At 41.6% G+C, this 18,613-nt stretch overlaps 1 protein-coding gene across 8 annotated transcripts in view; it reads left to right on the top strand.

The window, feature by feature from the left end:
• CFAP54 (cilia and flagella associated protein 54) overlaps positions 1–18,613 on the top strand; it is a 298,472-nt gene that overhangs the window by 133,996 nt on the left and 145,863 nt on the right. For all 8 annotated transcript variants that reach the window (XM_070454137.1, XM_070454138.1, XM_070454135.1 and 5 more), the window contains 3 exons: positions 3,950–4,173; positions 4,276–4,411; positions 6,807–6,915. In XM_070454137.1, the coding sequence (XP_070310238.1) occupies positions 3,950–4,173; positions 4,276–4,411; positions 6,807–6,915 (469 nt within the window). The remainder of the gene's footprint in view (positions 1–3,949; positions 4,174–4,275; positions 4,412–6,806; positions 6,916–18,613) is intronic.

The raw sequence follows: 18,613 nt of genomic DNA, 5'->3' as shown, positions 1-18,613 counted from the left end.
GTGAATTACTATTATTAGTAACAAAAGAGGAATATGGTTACAGTTCCCATATATATTAAAAGAAAAATAAGAGAAATCATATCCAATTTTTACTAATGAATTTGATAACTTAGATGAAATGGGCATGTCTAGTAGTACAACATAAAAAAACTGACACAAAAGTGATAGATAAAAATGAATTAACCTAAGTATATTAAGTTGAGTTTATAATCAGAAACTTTGACATAAAACTCCAGGGCCAGAATACTTTTCTACAGAATTCTAGCAAACTTAAAGGAAGAAATAATAAATAATATACTGTTCTTGGGGAGTGAGGCCAGCTTAACCCTGACAGGTACATAAAAAAGAAAAATGTTAATCAATATTACTCATGAACATATACACCAAACTCCTTAATGAAGTATTAGCAAATTAATCCCAGCAATATATAAAATATGCAAAGAATATATATAGTATATACAAATGATGATCAAGTGGAGTTTGATCCCAGATATGTAAGGTTCACATTTGAAAATTAATCAATGTAATTCACCATATTAACAGGGTAAAGGAGAAAAATCATATGGCCATTGAAATAGATACAGAAAAAATATTTACAAAATTCTGTATCACTTTTTCCATCTGCTCCTTCTCTACCTCTGGTTGAACCACGCTCGCTCTGAGCCCTGGGTACCTGCTAAACCAGGGAAGCTGTCATCTCCTTCTATCACAATTATTTACCTGGACCTTATCAGCCATCATGTGATGTTCCCTGACAATTAATAGATCCTGAAGACCCTGAGAAGGCTGTGTCTGAAAGTGGAAGGGAAGATAGTCAGTATGGCTGAGGATAACATTGATGGAAATGTATTTTGCTATCCAGTGCTTTCAGTACCCAAGTGAAAGCACAGTATTCACTAGTGTTGATATTCATCACTTGCAGAAAACTAGTTTCACAAAAGGAGCATGTAAGAAATAAATCAAGGCTTTCCTGGGGGTTCAGTGGTAAAAGAATCTGCGTGACAATGCAAGAGACACAAGTTTGATCCCTGATCTAGAAAGATGCCACATGCCACCAAGCAATTAAGCACATGTGCCACAACTATTGAGCCTAGGCTTAGAATCTGGGAGCCACAACTACTGAAGCCTGCATGCCCTAGAGCCTGTGCTCCTCAACAAGAGAAGCCACCGCAATGAGAAGTGTGTGTGCTGCAACTTGAGAGTAGCCCCTACTTGCTGCAACTAAGGAAAAACTCATGCAGCAATGAAGACCCTGCACAGCCAAAATAAATAAACTTTTTAAAAAAGAAAGAAATAAAAGATCCCATGAACTCAATCAGAGGCAGACTTGAAGAACAGAGACCAGAAAGAATAAAGCCTTTTATGAGAGAGTCTGAAAAATAAATCAAGCATTTCCTTGCTAATGTTTAATACCAGTTGTTTATTGGTGAAGATATGAATCTAGATAGTATGGTTGCACTACTAGACTACCATAAGGATGGTATCACCCCATGTATGATTTTCTTTATGAATGGTTTAGAAATGGAGAAATGTTAAGAAATCTGGCAATAACTTTAGATCTATCACCTATAATCATAAATTATTCTGATTTCATCCACACAGCAAGAGAACGTAGATAAATGGAATTGGTGTCATTTGAGTTCTTTGACTTTTGATTATTAGATTACTAGGGAGGAGCTTATAACATCAGCAAAATGACATCTATCTTTTATTGAGCATGTTATGTGCCAGACACTATGCTAAGGGGGCAAATTCACATAGGTCATGTATGTCACACCTATTATTCATACCTTCACAAGCAGATGATTTTCAAGGTCTCTTCCAAATTCAAGGACTATGAATCTCATGGGAGGGAACATTTATCCTTTACTTTTGTTGAGGCAAGTGGAAGCACTCCTGGGCTTTACTACTTTTGTTGATACCTACTCTCTCCTATGCATGTTATTGTTGAGGTTACCTTTAATGGTAACACCAAATTAGGAGAGGCTAGACTTGGTTTGTTGTTATTGTTGTTTAGTCTGACCCCATGGATTGTAGCCTGCCAGGCTCTTCTGTCCATGGGATTTCCCAGGCAAGAATACCAGACTGGATTGTCATTTCTTTCTCCAGGAGATCTTCCCAACCCAAGGATTGAACCCATGTGTCCTGCGCTGGCAGGCAGATTCGTTACTGCTGAGTCACCAGGGAAGCCCTACTAACTTTATTGGGCGGTAGTCTGGCCAGTGCGTGCGTGCTAAGACGCTCAGTCGCGTCTGACTCTTGGCGACCTCATGGACTGTAGCCCACCAGACTCCTCTGTCCATGGGATTCTCCAGGCAAGGACACCGGAGTGGGTTGCCATGCCCTTCTCCAATAGTCTGGCCAGTAGGTGGATCTAAAGGGTTTTGCTAATAAACACATGAAAAGATGTTCAACATCACTCATTATTAGAGAAATGCAAATCGAAACTGCAATGAGATATCACTTCACCCCAGTCAGAATGGCCATCATCAAAAAGAATCTACAAACAATAAATGCTAGAGAGGATGTGGAGAAAAGGGAAGCCTCTTGCACTGTTGGTGAGAATGTAAATTGATATAGCCAGTATGGAAAACAGTATGGAGAGTCCTTGAAAAACTAGGAATAAAACCACCGTATGACCCAGTAATCCCACTAGGAGGCATATACCCTGGGGAAACCAAATTGAAAAAGACACATGTACCCCAATGTTCATTACAGCACAAGTTACAATAGCTAGGACATGGAAGCAACTTAGATGTCCATCAACAGATGAGTGGATAAAGAAGCTGTGGTATGGATAGACAATGAAGTATTACTCACCCATAAAAAGGAGTGCATTTGAGTCAGTTCTAATGAGGTGGGTGAGCCTATAGTCTATTATACAGAGCGAAGTAATTCAGAAAGGGAAAAATGAATATTGTATAGTAACGCATATATAAGGAATCTGGAAAGATGGTACTGATGAAATTATTTTCAGGGCAGCAAAGGAGACACAGACATAGAGAAGAGACTGATGGCCACGGTAAGGGGGAGGAAGGAGAGGATGGGATGCATGGAGAGACTAACATGGAAATATATATTACCATGTGTAAAATAGACAGCCAATGGGAATTTACGGTATGATTGGGGAACTCAAATCTGAACTCTGTAACAGCCTAGTGGGGTGGGACGGGGAGGGAAGAGGGAGGAATGTTCAAGAAGGAGGGGACATATATATATATACCTATGGCTGATTAACGTTCATGTTTGGCAGAAACCAACACAACACTGTAAAGCAAGTGTCCTTCAATTAAGAATAAATAAATTTTTAAAATTAAAAGAAAGCATCTCTAGGGTGTATCAAATGAAGCAGGGACTTACAGGAAATGAATACAATAGTTACATAGTAACTCTTTAATTTTGGTGAAAAGAGGGTCTTCTAGAAGACTTTTTCTTCCCTGAGTTTGACATTTGCATCAGGGAACTGGGCAAATTTTTGTACAAACTGAATGTAACCAATGCATTAAGGAAATCTAATTATTTGTATATACTGTAGCCTGTTTTCCCTCATAACCTTGCCTTCTTTATTGGTTTAATGTTTGTACTCAAGCAGTGACTATGTGCCGGGAAGTATAGTGGTGAATAACCATAGGTGGCTGCTTATCTTTAGGCTCAAATAATTAAGATTCCATGAACCCAGAAGCCCAGTTTCTGGGTCATGCTTCCGCAGTTCAGTGCCCACGTGTGCTCACTGGCCGCTGTATGGACAGCACAGAGGCAGCGCATTTCCCTCGTCACGTAAGAGCTGTTGGACAGGATCGTCAAGCTTTGATTTGCATAATAAACACATTCAAGTTTTTTCTGTTCAGTTCTTTTCCATGTTATGTTTTTAGCTATCCATTCCGTGTTCAGACCAAACATGTAGTGAAATATGAAATTTCAAAGTGTTCTTTCGATGTGCCACTTGCAGACTATTGATGAAAAAGGAGAGTTCAGTGTTCCGAGTTGCTATGGAAATATTAAGAATGATAACGGTGGTTCCAGCCTTACCTTTGAGCATCCTCTGGATGACGTCAATGTGGTCGATTTGAAATGGATCCACGACTTTGTATTAAAATCTCTGGAACTTGTCTATCAAGTAGAAAAATGGGAAACACTCGTATCACTTGCCATTCAGTTTAATACAATTTCGCAGTGAGTACCACTGGGGGGGGGGGGCTAACAGTGATAGACTTCACTGAGAAGAACGTGGCTTTACTAATGTTTGTTTCTAATATATACTTTACTCTTATCCAGTGAAAGATATACAGAGCAAGTGACTCCACTCCTGGTTTATGCTCAGCGCCAGCTTCTACTGCAAGTATCCAAGTGCAAGGGCCCAGACATCAGCCAACAGGCTTGTGTAAGATATGAGGCTGAATACAAACAGAAGGTAAGTTTGGCTCTGTTAATCATGCAGTTGTGATTTCTTATTAGTATGGATATAACTAGCAAGATTTGGGATAAGATAGATGTTGCTATTTTCACTTAGGCATTTATCATTCAAATCAGCAAACATTGTTGAGAATTGCTATTTGCAAGTATTTTCCAGATGCAGAGAAAACAAAAATTAAGTCCTTGTACACAAGGACCTTATATCCAGGTCAAAGCTGATTTACCCATTAGGCACAGTGAGAAGAGTGCTGGAGACATAGCACTTTTTTAGGAGCCATTAAATGTTTTGATTTCTTTTACAAAAAGAAGAAAAAAGAAACTTTTATGTTAAAGACAGTGTTTCAGTTTTAATAATATTTTCTGATGGAGCGGTAGGCCTGTGAAGGCAAAAGTCCCTAGGGCTCACGAATGACATGTTGCAGCTTTAAGGTGGGGGAGGAAAGGGATACATCTATTCTCTCATTTATTAGCTTAATAAATATGTATTGGCTCCCTAAGATTAGAGCTGCTGAATTCAATTGTGCAGTCTGTGTTCTGCCCTAGGGCACTTGGCATTTGTTGGGGGTGCTGAATCCAGCCCCTGCCCCACACGTTAGTCCATGTGGGCTTGAGGGGCTTGCAGCCCCCCAGAGAAGGCTCCCATTTTTTCCTTCTTACAACGGCTGCTTATGGCCTTGGCATATTCTTGCCTCTTGCATATTCTATGTAGAGAGAGCTGTGTTCTTGCTTTTTGGAGTTTAGTTTCAGAAGCATGGAGGTAGGACCAGTGGATAGACATGTAAACAGATAAAAAGATTTATGATCATCATAAATTCTCTGAAGAAGATAAAATAGGTATGGGGTAGAGATAGGCTGGGGTGAGAGATGGAAAAGTTGAGCAGAGGTGATCCGGAAGGTCTCTTGGAGATGGTCACATTTGGTGGGAAGGGGTCAGCCCTATAGTGGAAAAGAACATTCTAGTCTAAGGGGAGAACAGGATCGAAGACCCTGCAATGGGACAGGAAGGAGGCCCAGGCCCTGCCGTGCCGCAGACAGGAGAGATGAGAAGGAGAAGGGGCTGCTCTGTCTGCATCTTCTTGGTGCTTCCTCCCCTACTCCCCAGTGTCTCAGCGTTCGCACAGCCCAGCGCTCTGTTCTTGGTCCTCCAGCACTCTATCTGGGTGCTCTCCGCTGGAGAGTTAACTCAACCTGTGGCTCAAAGTGAACATCTTTATGATGATGGCTACCAAAATTACATCTCCTGTCTAGACCTTTCTCCTGTATTCTGTGCTGATGTATCTAACTGCCTGTACCAGTCAGGGTTCAATCAAAGAAGCAAAACTAATTACAGCTGTCTGTCTCTCCCCTCCCCAAATATCCACATTGATTTTTCCTACACCTTTCCCAGTCTTGACTGAATATCACATTCTCTGTGAAGACATTTTCCTCACGGCCTTGTTTAAATGTATGTATCTGTTTGTCTGTTTTTCTCTACAGCATTTATAACTCTTAGTCTACTTTATCATGTACTCTATATTTTGTTTATTGTCTATTTCCACTAGAATAAGTACCACAAGAAGAGGAGTTTTTGCTTATTTTGTTTTCTGCTATATCATCTGTGAGCTTGGAGTAGTGCCTGGTACATAATAGGTATTCAATAAAGATTTTTAAAATGAAGCTGGAGAAGTGGGAAGGACTAGGTCAAGTAAGATCTTAATAGGCTGGGGGAAGGAATTTGCATTTTCTTAGACTGTCCTTACATCTCATCATAGAGGTAACTACAAGGGATGATAATAAAGAAGCATCATCTTCATCAGACTGGGGTTCAAGGATGGTTGTATTTTGAGCAGGGGTGTGGGATTTGAGGTGGAGAAATGGAGAGAAGAGAATCTTGGACCTTATAAAAGAATTACCTTAAGTCTAAAAATGCTCTGTTTCATATATTTTATCATTTTAGGACTCAATAATCTGTTAAAAAATACTTTAAAAAATACTACAGAGGATGTTAGTTCTGAAAAACTCTACCAGGGAAGTTTAAATAGTGTTAATTATGAGTAGAGGGGAAATCTGCCATTGAAAAAGCAGCCTCTGTTTTAAATATGTTTCAACTTACATAATGGGAGATATATTTAGATGTGAATTATAGAACATCAGAGAAATTATTCTAATTGCTCTACATAATTTGCCTAATGCTTTTCCAGCTGTGGTATACATAAGAAATATGAAAAATTATGTAGCCACTTTTTTTCCCCCAAAACTTCTCATGATTGAATGTTACTCTGGAGCTTTTATTTGTAGCATCTTTCTGTATCTCTTCTTTTTGGTTAATGAAAAATAAGATGAACATTTCAAGTAAGCAAAAATTTTGGCTCTAAATACCTAAGTGATACTTGTTTTCTCCTTTCTTTTCAAAGATAACCTGCCGAAATTTCATTGGGATACAGCTCAAGATTAATCCTCCAGCCAATAAAGTGACAGCTATAGGACAGCGAACAGATGTCCTTAAAAAGCTTATCTCTTCAGGTTGGAACCAATCTTAGCTTGAAGCTCTTTCTCTCTTCTTCAAAACAAGATTTGCTGTTGTGTTCTGCATGTCCAGTCTCCTGTAATTAAAGTGTTTGCAAAATCTCTTTTGCAGATTTGACTGAAAATAATCCATTTGATATTTACCATCTTATATTGCTATAAATGTCACTTAAGGGGAATTAAAATTCATGTCTTTTATTAGTTTAATCTGTAAGTTAAAGAAGGGAAATAAGAGAAGAGGGAGAAAGGAAATTGATGGGAAAAAGTAAAGATGAGAAAAGACTGTTAACTTGTTGGTTTTTAAAAAAAGAGTACAGCAGAAGATTCTGAAACATCATGACTCCTTTGCTTTTAGCTGGTGATCCCTCTTGGAATGTTTTGGCAACGTGGCTTATAGGAATGAAGTGATGGGAAGGGATGAAAATGGAAATAATTCCTTTCTCAGTGGTGGTTTTCCTGTCTCTGATTTGGGTAGAGGAAAAAAATGCAAGTCTTCCCTATGATATCTCCTGCATTGACAGGTGGGTTCTTTACCACTTGCATGACCTGGGAAGCCTTGATGTGTTTGGATTCTTTCATTGATTTATCTATTGATTTTAGGTATGTATATGTGTATGTATTTATGCATTCATTCATTCATTTCTTGAGTCAGGCAGCCGTTCAGTCATTCAGCAAATATTTATTGAGTTTCTACCTTGTGTTAAGTGCTATACAGGTCCTGAGAAACTGGGAAAGATTGAAGGCAGGAGGAGAAGGGGATGACAGAGGACGAGATGGTTGAATGGCATCACCAACTTGATGAACATGAGTTTGAGCAAGCTCCGGGAGTTGGTGATGGACAGGGAAGCCTGGCGTGTTGCAGTCCATGGGTCACAAAGAGTCGGACACGACTGAGCGACTGAACTGAGTGACTGACTGAGGTCCTGAGAATACAAAGATGAATGAGACTAAAGATTTGTTACATGATTTACAGCCCACTGAAGGAGACCAATAAGTAAGCCAGAGATGATAGTGTAGAGTGGTAAGGTCTATACCGTTGTGACCCTGCTGCTGCTATAAACAATAATAGTTAATGGCTAGCATAATTTTTGAGAGACTCTATGTAATTTAGTGGGGTTATCATGAAAGTAAAAGGCAAAAGTTGAGAGTAGAAAGGTTGGCAGGAATTGGATAATAAGGGGTCTTAGAAGGTAGGGTAAAGAGACTCAGATTTATCAAGGGAGCTAAAGGGAGCTAGTTACAAGGGTTTAAAGAAGGAAAATGAAATGATCATATTTGTGTTCTTGAAACACACTTCAGCAACGTGGGGAATAAGTTGGAAGGAGGCCACACAGGTGGCAGGAGAGCTGCTGCTGCCTGCTTATGGGTTTACAGATGTAATGCGGTCCTGGACTTAGACAGTCAGAGCAGACGGGTGGGCAGCCATGTGCTCGTTGGGTGAGGGGGATGCACGAGGAAGGGAGGAGCTCGAGCTGCTTTGGTTTCTGGCTTGGGTGGCTAAGTGGTTGTGGCATCTTCACTCTATCAAAAAGTACTGAAGTCGGGGGCAGGTTAGAGGAAAACATCTCTTTTCTATTACTGAGTTTGAGGTGTCTGAATAATAGCTAAGTAGAATCATCCAGTCAGTCAGTGATCAATGCAAAGAAATAGAGGAAAACAATAGAAAGGGAAAGACTAGAGATCTCTTCAAGAAAATTAGGGACACCAAGGTGAACTTTCATGCAAAGATGGGCACAATTAAGGACAGAAATGGTATGGACCTAACAGAAGCAGAAGATGTTAAGAAGATGTGGCAAGAATACACAGAAAAACTATACAAAAATGACCTTCATGACCCAGATAATCACAATGGTGTGATCACGCTCCTAGAGCCAGATATCCTGGAATGTGAAGTCAAGTGGGCCTTAGGAAGCATCACTATGGACAAAGCTGGTGGAGGTGATGGGATTCCAGTTGAGCTATTTCAAATCCTGAAAGATGATGCTGTGAACATGCTGCACTCAATATGCCAGCAAATCTGGAAAACTCAGCAGTGGCCACAGGACTGGAAAAGGTCAGTTTTCATTCCAATCCCAAAGGAAGGCAATGCCAAACAATGCTAAAACTACCACACAATTGCACTCGTCTCACACGCTAGCAAAGTAACGCACAAAATCCTTCAAGCCAGGCTTCAACAGTATGTGAACCGTGAACTTCCAGATGTTCAAGCTGGTTTTAGAAAAGGCAGAGGAATCAGAGATCAAATTGCCAACATCCATTGGATCATTGAAAAAGCAAGAGCATTCCAGAAAAACATCTACTTCTGCTTTATTGACTATTTCAAAGCCTTTGACTGGGTGGATCACATCAAACTGTGGAAAATCCTTAAAGAGATGGGAATACTATACCACCTGATCTGCCTCCTGAGAAATCTATATGCAGGTCAAGAAGCAGTAGTTAGAACTGGACATGGAACAACAGACTGGTTCCAAATCAGGAGAGGAATACATCAAGACTGTATATTGTCACCCTGCTTATTTAACTTATAGGTAGAGTACATCGTGAGAGACGCTGGACTGGATGAAGCACAAGCTGGAATCAAGATTGCTGGGAGAAATATCAATAACCTCAGATATGCAGATGACATCACCCTTATGGCAGAAAGTGAAGAAGAACTAAAGAGCCTCTTGATGAAAGTGAAACAGGAGAGTGAAAAAGTTGGCTTAAAGCTCAAAATTCAGAAAACTAAGATCATGGCATCTGGTCCCAACACTTCATGGCAAATAGATGGGGAAACAGTGAAAACAGTGACAGACTTAATTTTTTTGTGGGGAGGGGCTCCAAAATCACTGCAGATGGTGACTGTAGCCATGAAATTAAAAGACACTTGCTCCTTGGAAGAAAAGTTATGACCAGCCTAGGCAGCATACTAAAAAGCAGAGACATTACTTTATTGACAAAGTTCTGTCTAGTCAAAGCTATGGTTTTTCCAGTAGTCATGTATGGGTGTGAGAGTTGGACTATAAAGAAAGTTGAGCAGCAAAGAATTGATGCTTTTGAACTGTGGTGTTAGGAAAGACTCTTGGGAATCCCTTGGACAGCAAGGAGATCCAGCCAGTCCATCCTAAAGGAAATCAGTCCTAAATACTCATTGGAAGGACTAATACTGAAGCTGAAACTCCAATGCTTTCGCCACCTGATGCAGAGAACTGACTCATTTGAAAAGACCCTGATGCTGGGGAAGATTGAAGGCGGGAGAAGAGGATGACAGAGGATGGGATGTTTGGATGCTATCACCAACTCAATGGACATGAGTTCGAGTAAACTCTGGGAGTTGGTGACGGACAGGGAGGCCTGCTGTGCTGCCATCCATGGGATCAATAAGAGTTGGACACGACTGAGTGACTGAACTGAACTGAACTGAACTGATGATTGGATACACCAGTGAGGCACTCAGAAGATTTGTATTTTTGTCACCAATACATTGGTAGTGGTTGAAATCAGAGGCTTGAACAAAGTCACCCAGAGAGTGTTCTTAGGAATATGGACCTGGGGATGCCATCAGTTTGGAATCTGTGTCAGTCAGAATGGGCTGGGCTACATAGCAGTCATGAACAATTGCTGAATCTCATTGCCATAACCCAAGGAAAAGTCTGTTTTTTGCTCATGCTACTGTGTTCAGTGAAGTGAGCAGCTCATCGTGGACTGATGGAATGTCCATCTTGACACAGGCTTCCGTGATTGTTTTAGAGGCAGGAGACAGAACACTTGTGTTATCCTCTAGGACAGCTATAACTGGAGGCATATAGGAAATGGTTAAGACTTTGAAGTGAGACCACACGCATATACCATACACTTTGCTCTAAGGGATTTACGTGGTTTGTTTTATTATTATAGGAACCACAGTAAAATTCATTGGACGTCAGGCACTCTGATAAGTGTTTTGTGAGTATTAGCTTACAACTGCCTGATGAGGAAGGTTTGCTGTTGTCTCCATTTTTTAGCCAGTAAAAATAATGTTTTGTATATTTTTCATAGTTTATATTATAAGTGAGATGATGGCTCTTCAAACTGATACTTGAAGGTGACACATTTTCTGCAGTTTTATTGGCTAAAGTCATGCGGCCACATCTAACTTCAAAAGGGGAGGGTAGTGTGATTGTACTCTGTACTGCAAGAATAAAGATGACTATGTGAAGAGCCCTAGTGACTGATGGAAAAGACAGAGGAGAGCCCATATCCGAAAGAAACTGGGATGTGGCTCAAGAGGTGGAGGTGCAGGAGCTGAGAGTGGAACAAATAAGGCCGAGGAGAGAGAGAGTGTATGTGTCAGCAGTCAGAGAGGTCAGCTAAGATGCGGGGTTCTGTCTATTGTATGTGGGAGGTCACTGTCCCTGGCCTTTCTGCTGTGACACCCTCACCTCAGGGTCTTGCTCTAGCTGTTTCTCCTTCCTGAAGTGCTCTTCCCCCATCCAGATGGCTCTCTGATACACCCCTCACTTCCTTACAATCTTTGTGTGTGTCTCATCTTTTCAGTGAGGCTTACCCTGACCATTCTATTTGTTTTTCCATTTATTTTTATTAGTTGGAGGCTAATTACTTTACAATATTGTAGTGGTTTTTGCCATACATTGACATGAATCAGCCATGGATTTACATGTGTTCCCCATCCTGATCCCCCCTCCCGCCTCCCTCCACATCCCACATCCCTCTGGGTCTTCCCAGTGCACCAGCCCTGAGCACTTATCTCATGCATCCAACCTGGGCTGGTGCTGACCATTCTATTTGAAACTGCATCTTGCTTCCTTCCTTCCAGTTCCCCTTACTCTAATAAATGTATTCTTTTTTTTCCCCCTGAAGCACTTATAGCCACTTATCACATTCTATAACTCAGTTTTTAAAAAATTGTATTTATTGACTACTAGTCTGTCTCCACTGATGAAAGGTAAGCTCTGTGAGGTCAAGGACGATTGGTTTGTTCATCGATGGAATCCACATGCCTTCATCAGTACCTGACACGTGGTAGGAACTCAGTGTCCACTTGCGGAACGACTGACTCTACCAGTAGTGGTTTCAAAGCAGTGGTTGTGAGCGCGATGGCAGTGTTGTGCGTGGTGGGTGTGGCCGTGGGAAGCTGTGCCTGCACAGAGGTGCTGACTGCGTGCTGCCTTTGGTGAAGCTTAGAAGTGACGAGAAAGAAGCAGGAGCAGCCAGAAGGGAAAGTGGAGACCAGGGGGTCTTTGTTTTACTTGTGTGGTTGTTTTAGTAGAAGAAAAGGAGGATATTTCTATATTAAATGGAGAGAGTCAGGAGAGAGGGACAGCCAGGAGAGAAAAATATTCGATCAGGCAAGGAGCTTGAGGATAAACAAGGCAGAAAATGGGATATACGGGGCTTAGGAGGTTGGGACACCCCTGATGCTAGATAAGAAAGGGAGGAGAGAACAGGTTCAAGCACAGGAAACTTTGTAGATGGCAGTGGTAGAAGTTGAAGGCATCTTTACCGGGCACTAGAGATTTTCTTAATGAAGCAGGGGGTTGAGAGCACAGCCAAGGCTGAGATTCCAGGAGGGATGAGAGGTGGTAGACTGGAAAATAGGAGAAAGGAAGATAGGAGGTCTGCAGAGCGGTGAAGATGATCCAGTTGAGTAGGGTTGGTGACCATGAACTTGCAGGTATTACTGCCAATGATAAGTTATTTCCTCATATTCAGTGAACAACAGGAGGACCAGCTACCCCTCGTCAATCATGTGTGACTAGTTCCAAAGAGCATGTTTCTTCCTGGGTGTGTTTTCCTTTTCTTCATCTTGTCTGTCAGACCTCTGGAGAGCCCCCAACTTGGGATCCCTAACTCAGAATGTGATTTATACTGTCCCTTCCATCCTAAAAAGAACTGGCAACAAATGTGAGAAAACGTGTCAGAAATGCTTGTTATCAATCTTCTGGTTACCGGAGGGGGGGGGGGGGGGGGTGAATTGGGAGATTGGGACTAACATATACTCACTATTATACATAAAATAGATAACTCTTAGGGACCTGCTATTAAGTGTGGGGGACTCCACTCAGGACTCTGTAATGAACTCTATGAGAGAACAGTCTTCAAAAGAGTGGATACGTGTATCTGCATGGCTGATTCTCCTTGCAGTGCAGCAGACACTAACAGAACAGTGTAGATCAGATGTACTCCAACAGCAACGACAAGAACATGCTTGTTGTCAAAGCGATGACTAACATCTAAGAGCCAGGAAAAGCGCACCTCGGAAAACTCTAGACCCATGTGACCAGGAGGTGCTTGATGGCGATGACTGCTGTGTGTCAGGAAAGCACGTGGCCGGTCTGTTGTTAGGTTGTACTTGGAAAGGCAAGAGGTGGGTGGTGGGGCAGAGAGATGGGGTCCTCAGGCTTCAGTGATCCTTTGAGCTGGTTCTCATTGGTGGCGGAGGTACAGCTAGTTTGAGCAATGGACAGAGTTGTTGTTTAGCCTCTAAGTCACGTCTAATTCTTTAGTGACCCCATGGACTGTGCCCCTCCATGCTCCTCTGTGCATGGAATTCTCCAGGCAAGAATACTGGAGTGGGTTGCCATTTCCTTCTCCAGGGGATCTTTCTGATCCAGGGATCGAACCTGAGTTTCCTGCACTGACAGGCGGAGTCTTTACTGCTGAGTCACTTAGGAAGCCCATGGACAGAGTAGGAGTATTCCAATAGATAAAATCTAAAAAATATTGTAACGGCAGTAATAATTGATTGAGCCAGTACTTTATTATCTTCTGGTGGCTCAGATGGTGAAGAATCTGCCTGCAGTGCTGGAGATCTGAGTTCAATCCCTGGGTCAGGAAGATCCTCTAAAGAAGGGAACGGCTACCCACTCCAGTATTCTTGCCTGGAGAATTCCACCAACAAAGGAGCCTGGCGGGCTACAGTCCATGGGGTTGCAAAGAGTCAGACATGACTGAGCTACTAACTCTTCAACAATTGTAGGAGGTAGATATTATGATACTTATATTACACATTAGAGAATTAAATGTTACAAGTGAGTGCTGGAATCATGATGCAAACCCTGGTCTCTCTGATTGCTCACAGGGCTCCACTGAGCCATCAGGTCTGCCTGTCATTTGTCCCTTTTCAGGTTAGATTCTCTTCTTAACTTAGAGCATTCAAGAAAAAATTTGCTATATTATCAGTAGTCATGGGGAGACAGATATTTTATTGTTACTTGTTATGAGAGTTGCACAATTTTAAGATGATCCTGCATAACTACTACAGGTTTTACACTGAACCTTTATCATTAAAATCTTAGCATCCACCTGATAGCTCCTTATAAAACTCTAGGACCTCTGTGTGTAGGAGCGTAATTTGGGCTGTGCTTTTGGGCTTATTGGGCAAATTTTTAGGATGCTGAATTTTTTTTCAGTGTACTAAATTCAGATCATTAATGTGCTTATAAGCATAATGGTCCTTACATATATCACCATGACATGTTTGCAATTCTTAAAAGAATTTTTAAAAAAAGACCAAGTATACCCCTGATGGTTTCCACCCCAGATCGCTGCTTTAGAACATCATAGATTTTCTTTTGGCATAATAGCATTTGGTGGTAGTGCTTGATACATTTAATTCTTCAGAACAGATAACTGTAACGCTCTGGTGCCTAGGAACATTTGGTATTCTCATTATTTAACAGCATTCTATTCTCCCTCTAGCTATTTAATAATGCATATGTAATTTGGTACAGTCTCTGTAGGATTTGGAGGAGTGAGAATACCTTACTTTATAGATGATTTTTTGTATGGATGAGTAACCCGCCTGCTTGTTAAGCTTCAAAGAGGTGATAACTCTATGGGTATGCCTTTTATTGTAGCTGTTTTTGCTTTCTGTCTGGGACCTTTCTCTTCAGTTTTGACCTTCCTGGCATCTAAGTTCTCTAATAGGATAATTCAGTCATCACGTGTGTTGGAATTTTGAACCCTTTGGCTGGTGTGTTTTATTAGTGCCTCTGGGCATTTGGAGTGATGTCACCAAAGTGTAGAAAGCAGCCCAAATTTTGTATCACTCACTGGGATCCTTCCCTGTTGAGCCCATCTCTCTGGAGTCATTGGCATTTCAATTTTAATGTCTACACTGGTACATGAGAGATGTAGTAAATCTAGTCTTTTCTCTCCTCCTCCTTCTTATTTTTACCTATTTGAAACTGTTGAGGCTATTAGTGCCTTTAAAATAGCTTCTGAATTATCCATAGAAGTTCTCAGAGAGGGACCCCTTGAGACAGAGATGGCAGAATAAGGCCTGCAAGCTAATGATATTTCCTTATTGTTTTGCATCATTTATCTCCTGTAGACAGCCACCAAAACACCAACAGAAGCCTAATTAGACAATAAGAAAAAAAAGGGTATACTAGGGCTTGAAAGAAGGGAAAAAAAGTAAGTTAAAATATAATTTAGGAAAACAACAAAGAGGAATGTTTTATAAGCATATATTTGCTAAAAAGTAGCAGTATGATTTTATTCAGAGCCTGTGTTTTAAAGATGGCAAACATCTCCCCTTTTCCCTCTTATAATCCCTAATCACTGGCATGCCTTTGTGACTTTTATTCTAGAATGTAAGCTCTGGGAGAGCAGGGAGTGTGTCTGTTTTGTTCACTTCTACCTGCTCGGCGCCTGGCTTGGCACCTAGTACTGGTGCTCAGTGGACATTTTTAAAACATATGACCGACAGTCATAATGTGAGCTCCATTTATTAAATGCTTCCTCCATGACCAATACTGTGCTGGACATGTCACAAACAGGTTAAAACATAGTGTCCAGTAACTCTTGGAGGTAAATTTTACCATCCCAGTTTTAACAGATCTTGCAAATGAAGGCCTGAGAAAGTTACAGTCTGAAAATATTAATATGTGAGGGCTTCCAGTTTCCTCCTTTTCCTTTGCTTTGCTGAACTTCTTTCCCTCATCTCACTCCCTACGGAAGAAGAAATGCAAGCCAAGCTCTTGAATTCTGGCAGGAAGAGTGGAGAAACAGAGCAGAAACCTATGATCTTCAGGGAGTTGTGCGTAAGGGTTGGGGTGGGAGGGGAGAGGGCATGCCTTGTCAGGACTCACGCAGGACTGTGCGTGCTTAGAGGAGTGGGGTGGTTGAGACAAGGGGGAGGGGCGGGAGAGTGACGTTGGCAGGAGAAGAGTGTGACCTGGGCCTCATTATTTGATCCTCTTAAATGTGTGAGAGGGAAGTGTGTCATGAGTGAACTTACTGGGGGCACAGATGCACCTCTCAACGTGGCCATGTTCCTGGTTTGACCAGAGCCTCCAGGGTTTCTAGCCATCAAGGTGTAATGAAAGATGTGTCTCCATGGCTGTTGAATGTGACCCCATGTTATTAATTTCACCAAGACTTCACTGGGCTTACAAGGACCCCAGACTTAATCTGTATTATTCTCAAAGTATCTTTGTGCCCACATTAGCAGGCCTTAAATTAGGATCATTGCCTGTTCCCCAAATCTGACACTGTTTGGGAAACTATTTGGGAAAAGTGTCAGACTAAAACCCTGGTTCTCTCTCTTATGTCTTGTAAGAGATTAAAACAAGTGTCATGTTTAAAACAAATCATGTTTGACTCTTTGTGACCCCATGGACTATAGCCCACCAGGCTCCTCTGTCCATGGGATTTCCCAAGAAAGAATACTGGAGTTGGGTTGCCTTTTCGTTCTCCAGTTAAGACAAGTGGATGTCCCTCAAATTCACTTTTCCTCCTTTGTAAAGTATGAGTGACATTTATCTCCACTAGTTGTAAGATACTGTGACAATAAATTGAGATCAAGGCCTATGGAAGTGATTATTAATAAAGTTTGTCCCAAGCATTTAGCTTTGAAAACTGTTGTTGTTCATTCATGTAATGAATATTTATTGAGCACATACCATGTAATAGGTACAGTTATAGGCCAGGGGTGAATTCAGTGGATAAAATGGGCAAAAGTCTCTGCTCTCACAGAACTTGCATTTTAGTGGTCAGAGACAATCAATAAATAAGTAAAACCCGTAACAGATCAGAAGCTAATGGGTGCTGAGAAGAAAAGAAAACTTGCAACAATTTTGAGAGTGATCAAAGAAGGCCTCACTGAGGAGTTAACAGTTAAGTCATAAGCTTGAGAAGCTGAGGAATCAGACCTGGGGATATCTGAGGGCAGAACGTTCTAGGACAAAGTGAACCACTGGTGCCAAGACGCTTGGGTGGAAGGGTGCCAATGTGGGAGGGAGTAAGGGGGAAAAAAGTAAGGTCACGGGGAACCTCTTCTTGGTGGGCCTTAGAGGTCACTCCAAGGACACTGATGTATGCTCTAGGTGATGGGGGAGTCTTGGACAGGGGTGTGACATGAGATAACTTATATTTTAAAAGGGATAGCTTATCTTTTAAAAGGGGTCATCTGGTTCTTTTGTTGAGAATGGCAAGGGTAGAGATGGGGAGACTGGTTAGGGGCTGGTCGGAGTGACTCAGAAAGAGATGATAGGTCTTAGAACACAATGGAATGGAAGTGGTGAGTAGATCTGGAGAGAGATGGTGGCGCTCCAGACATTTTCTGAATGCGGAGCCTCCAGGTTTGTTGTGAATTTGACTTGGAGCTTGAGATGAAATAACAAATCAAGGATGATGCCAGCTTGTGGTCTGAGCAACTGGAAAAATAGAACCACTCTTTAATAAGATGAGGAAAGACTATTAAAGGAGTAGGTTTAGGGAGGAAAGATTAGGAAATCAGTTGGGAACATGCTAAGTGTGAGATGTCCATTAAATGCCCAGCAGAGGAGACCAGTGGATAAATGAGCCTGGACTTCAAGAGAGATGGGGCCAGAGATAGAAATTTGGGAGCCACCAGCATGTAGATACTTAGACCCATGCAACTAGATGAGATCATCAAGGGTGTGAATGTGTTACTGAATTGGGTTCTTGGACTCTTTAATCAATAGAGATTGATAAGGGACAGGATGAAATTCCGGCAAGGCTTCACTGGGACTTATGCTACAGCACAAAGGAATGAGAAGTAATAGGTTCCCTTCCTCAGTCTCCTACTGACAGGGGAGCTAGTTTCTTAAATTGGGTGTGAGATCAGGTCAGCGTGCTGGCAGGGGAATCACTGAGGCTGTCTCCCCGTGCCCCTGGTGGTGCTGTGCGCAGTACCCTGCTTTTGCTTCAGGCCCCAGAGATGGCAGATGTGTTTTGGCCTTTGTGTATCTTATTGTTCATGATTTGCCCCAACTGTGCATGCGCACAGTTGTTTTTAGTCCCTTATAGTTTCTTTGTATTCTATTGCCAGAGGAGACGTTTGTCCAGATGCAAGTATTCCAGTAAAGGGCCCCAGGTTCCAGCCTGTCTCAAATGTTAGTTAAGAAGAAAAGAGAGGCAGTCTAAGGGTTGTGCCTTAGGATTTTCAAATATTAAGAGTTTGGGTTGACAAGGATGCATTAGCAAAGAAGGCTAAGAAGGAGGGGTCAGTAAAGGACCTGTAAGCCAAGTGAAGAAGGTATTACAAGGAGGAAGGAGTTAGCAACCAGGTTAAATGTTGTTGAAAATTTGTGAGATAAAGCCTAAAAATTGAACACTAGATTTATTTTAGTGAAGATCCTTGGGGTGAAATAATGGGGGGAAATTCTGCTTTAAGCAGTTTTAAGAGAGAATGGGGAACAATGAAAATAGAGCTTTTTGAGGACTTTTATTATAAAATGGAGCAGAG

Source organism: Odocoileus virginianus, chromosome 23, assembly GCF_023699985.2.
Source record: "Odocoileus virginianus isolate 20LAN1187 ecotype Illinois chromosome 23, Ovbor_1.2, whole genome shotgun sequence".
Lineage (NCBI taxonomy): Eukaryota > Metazoa > Chordata > Mammalia > Artiodactyla > Cervidae > Odocoileus > Odocoileus virginianus.
Note: the sequence above shows the minus strand (reverse complement) of the source record. Positions and strands in the feature narration are given on the sequence as shown.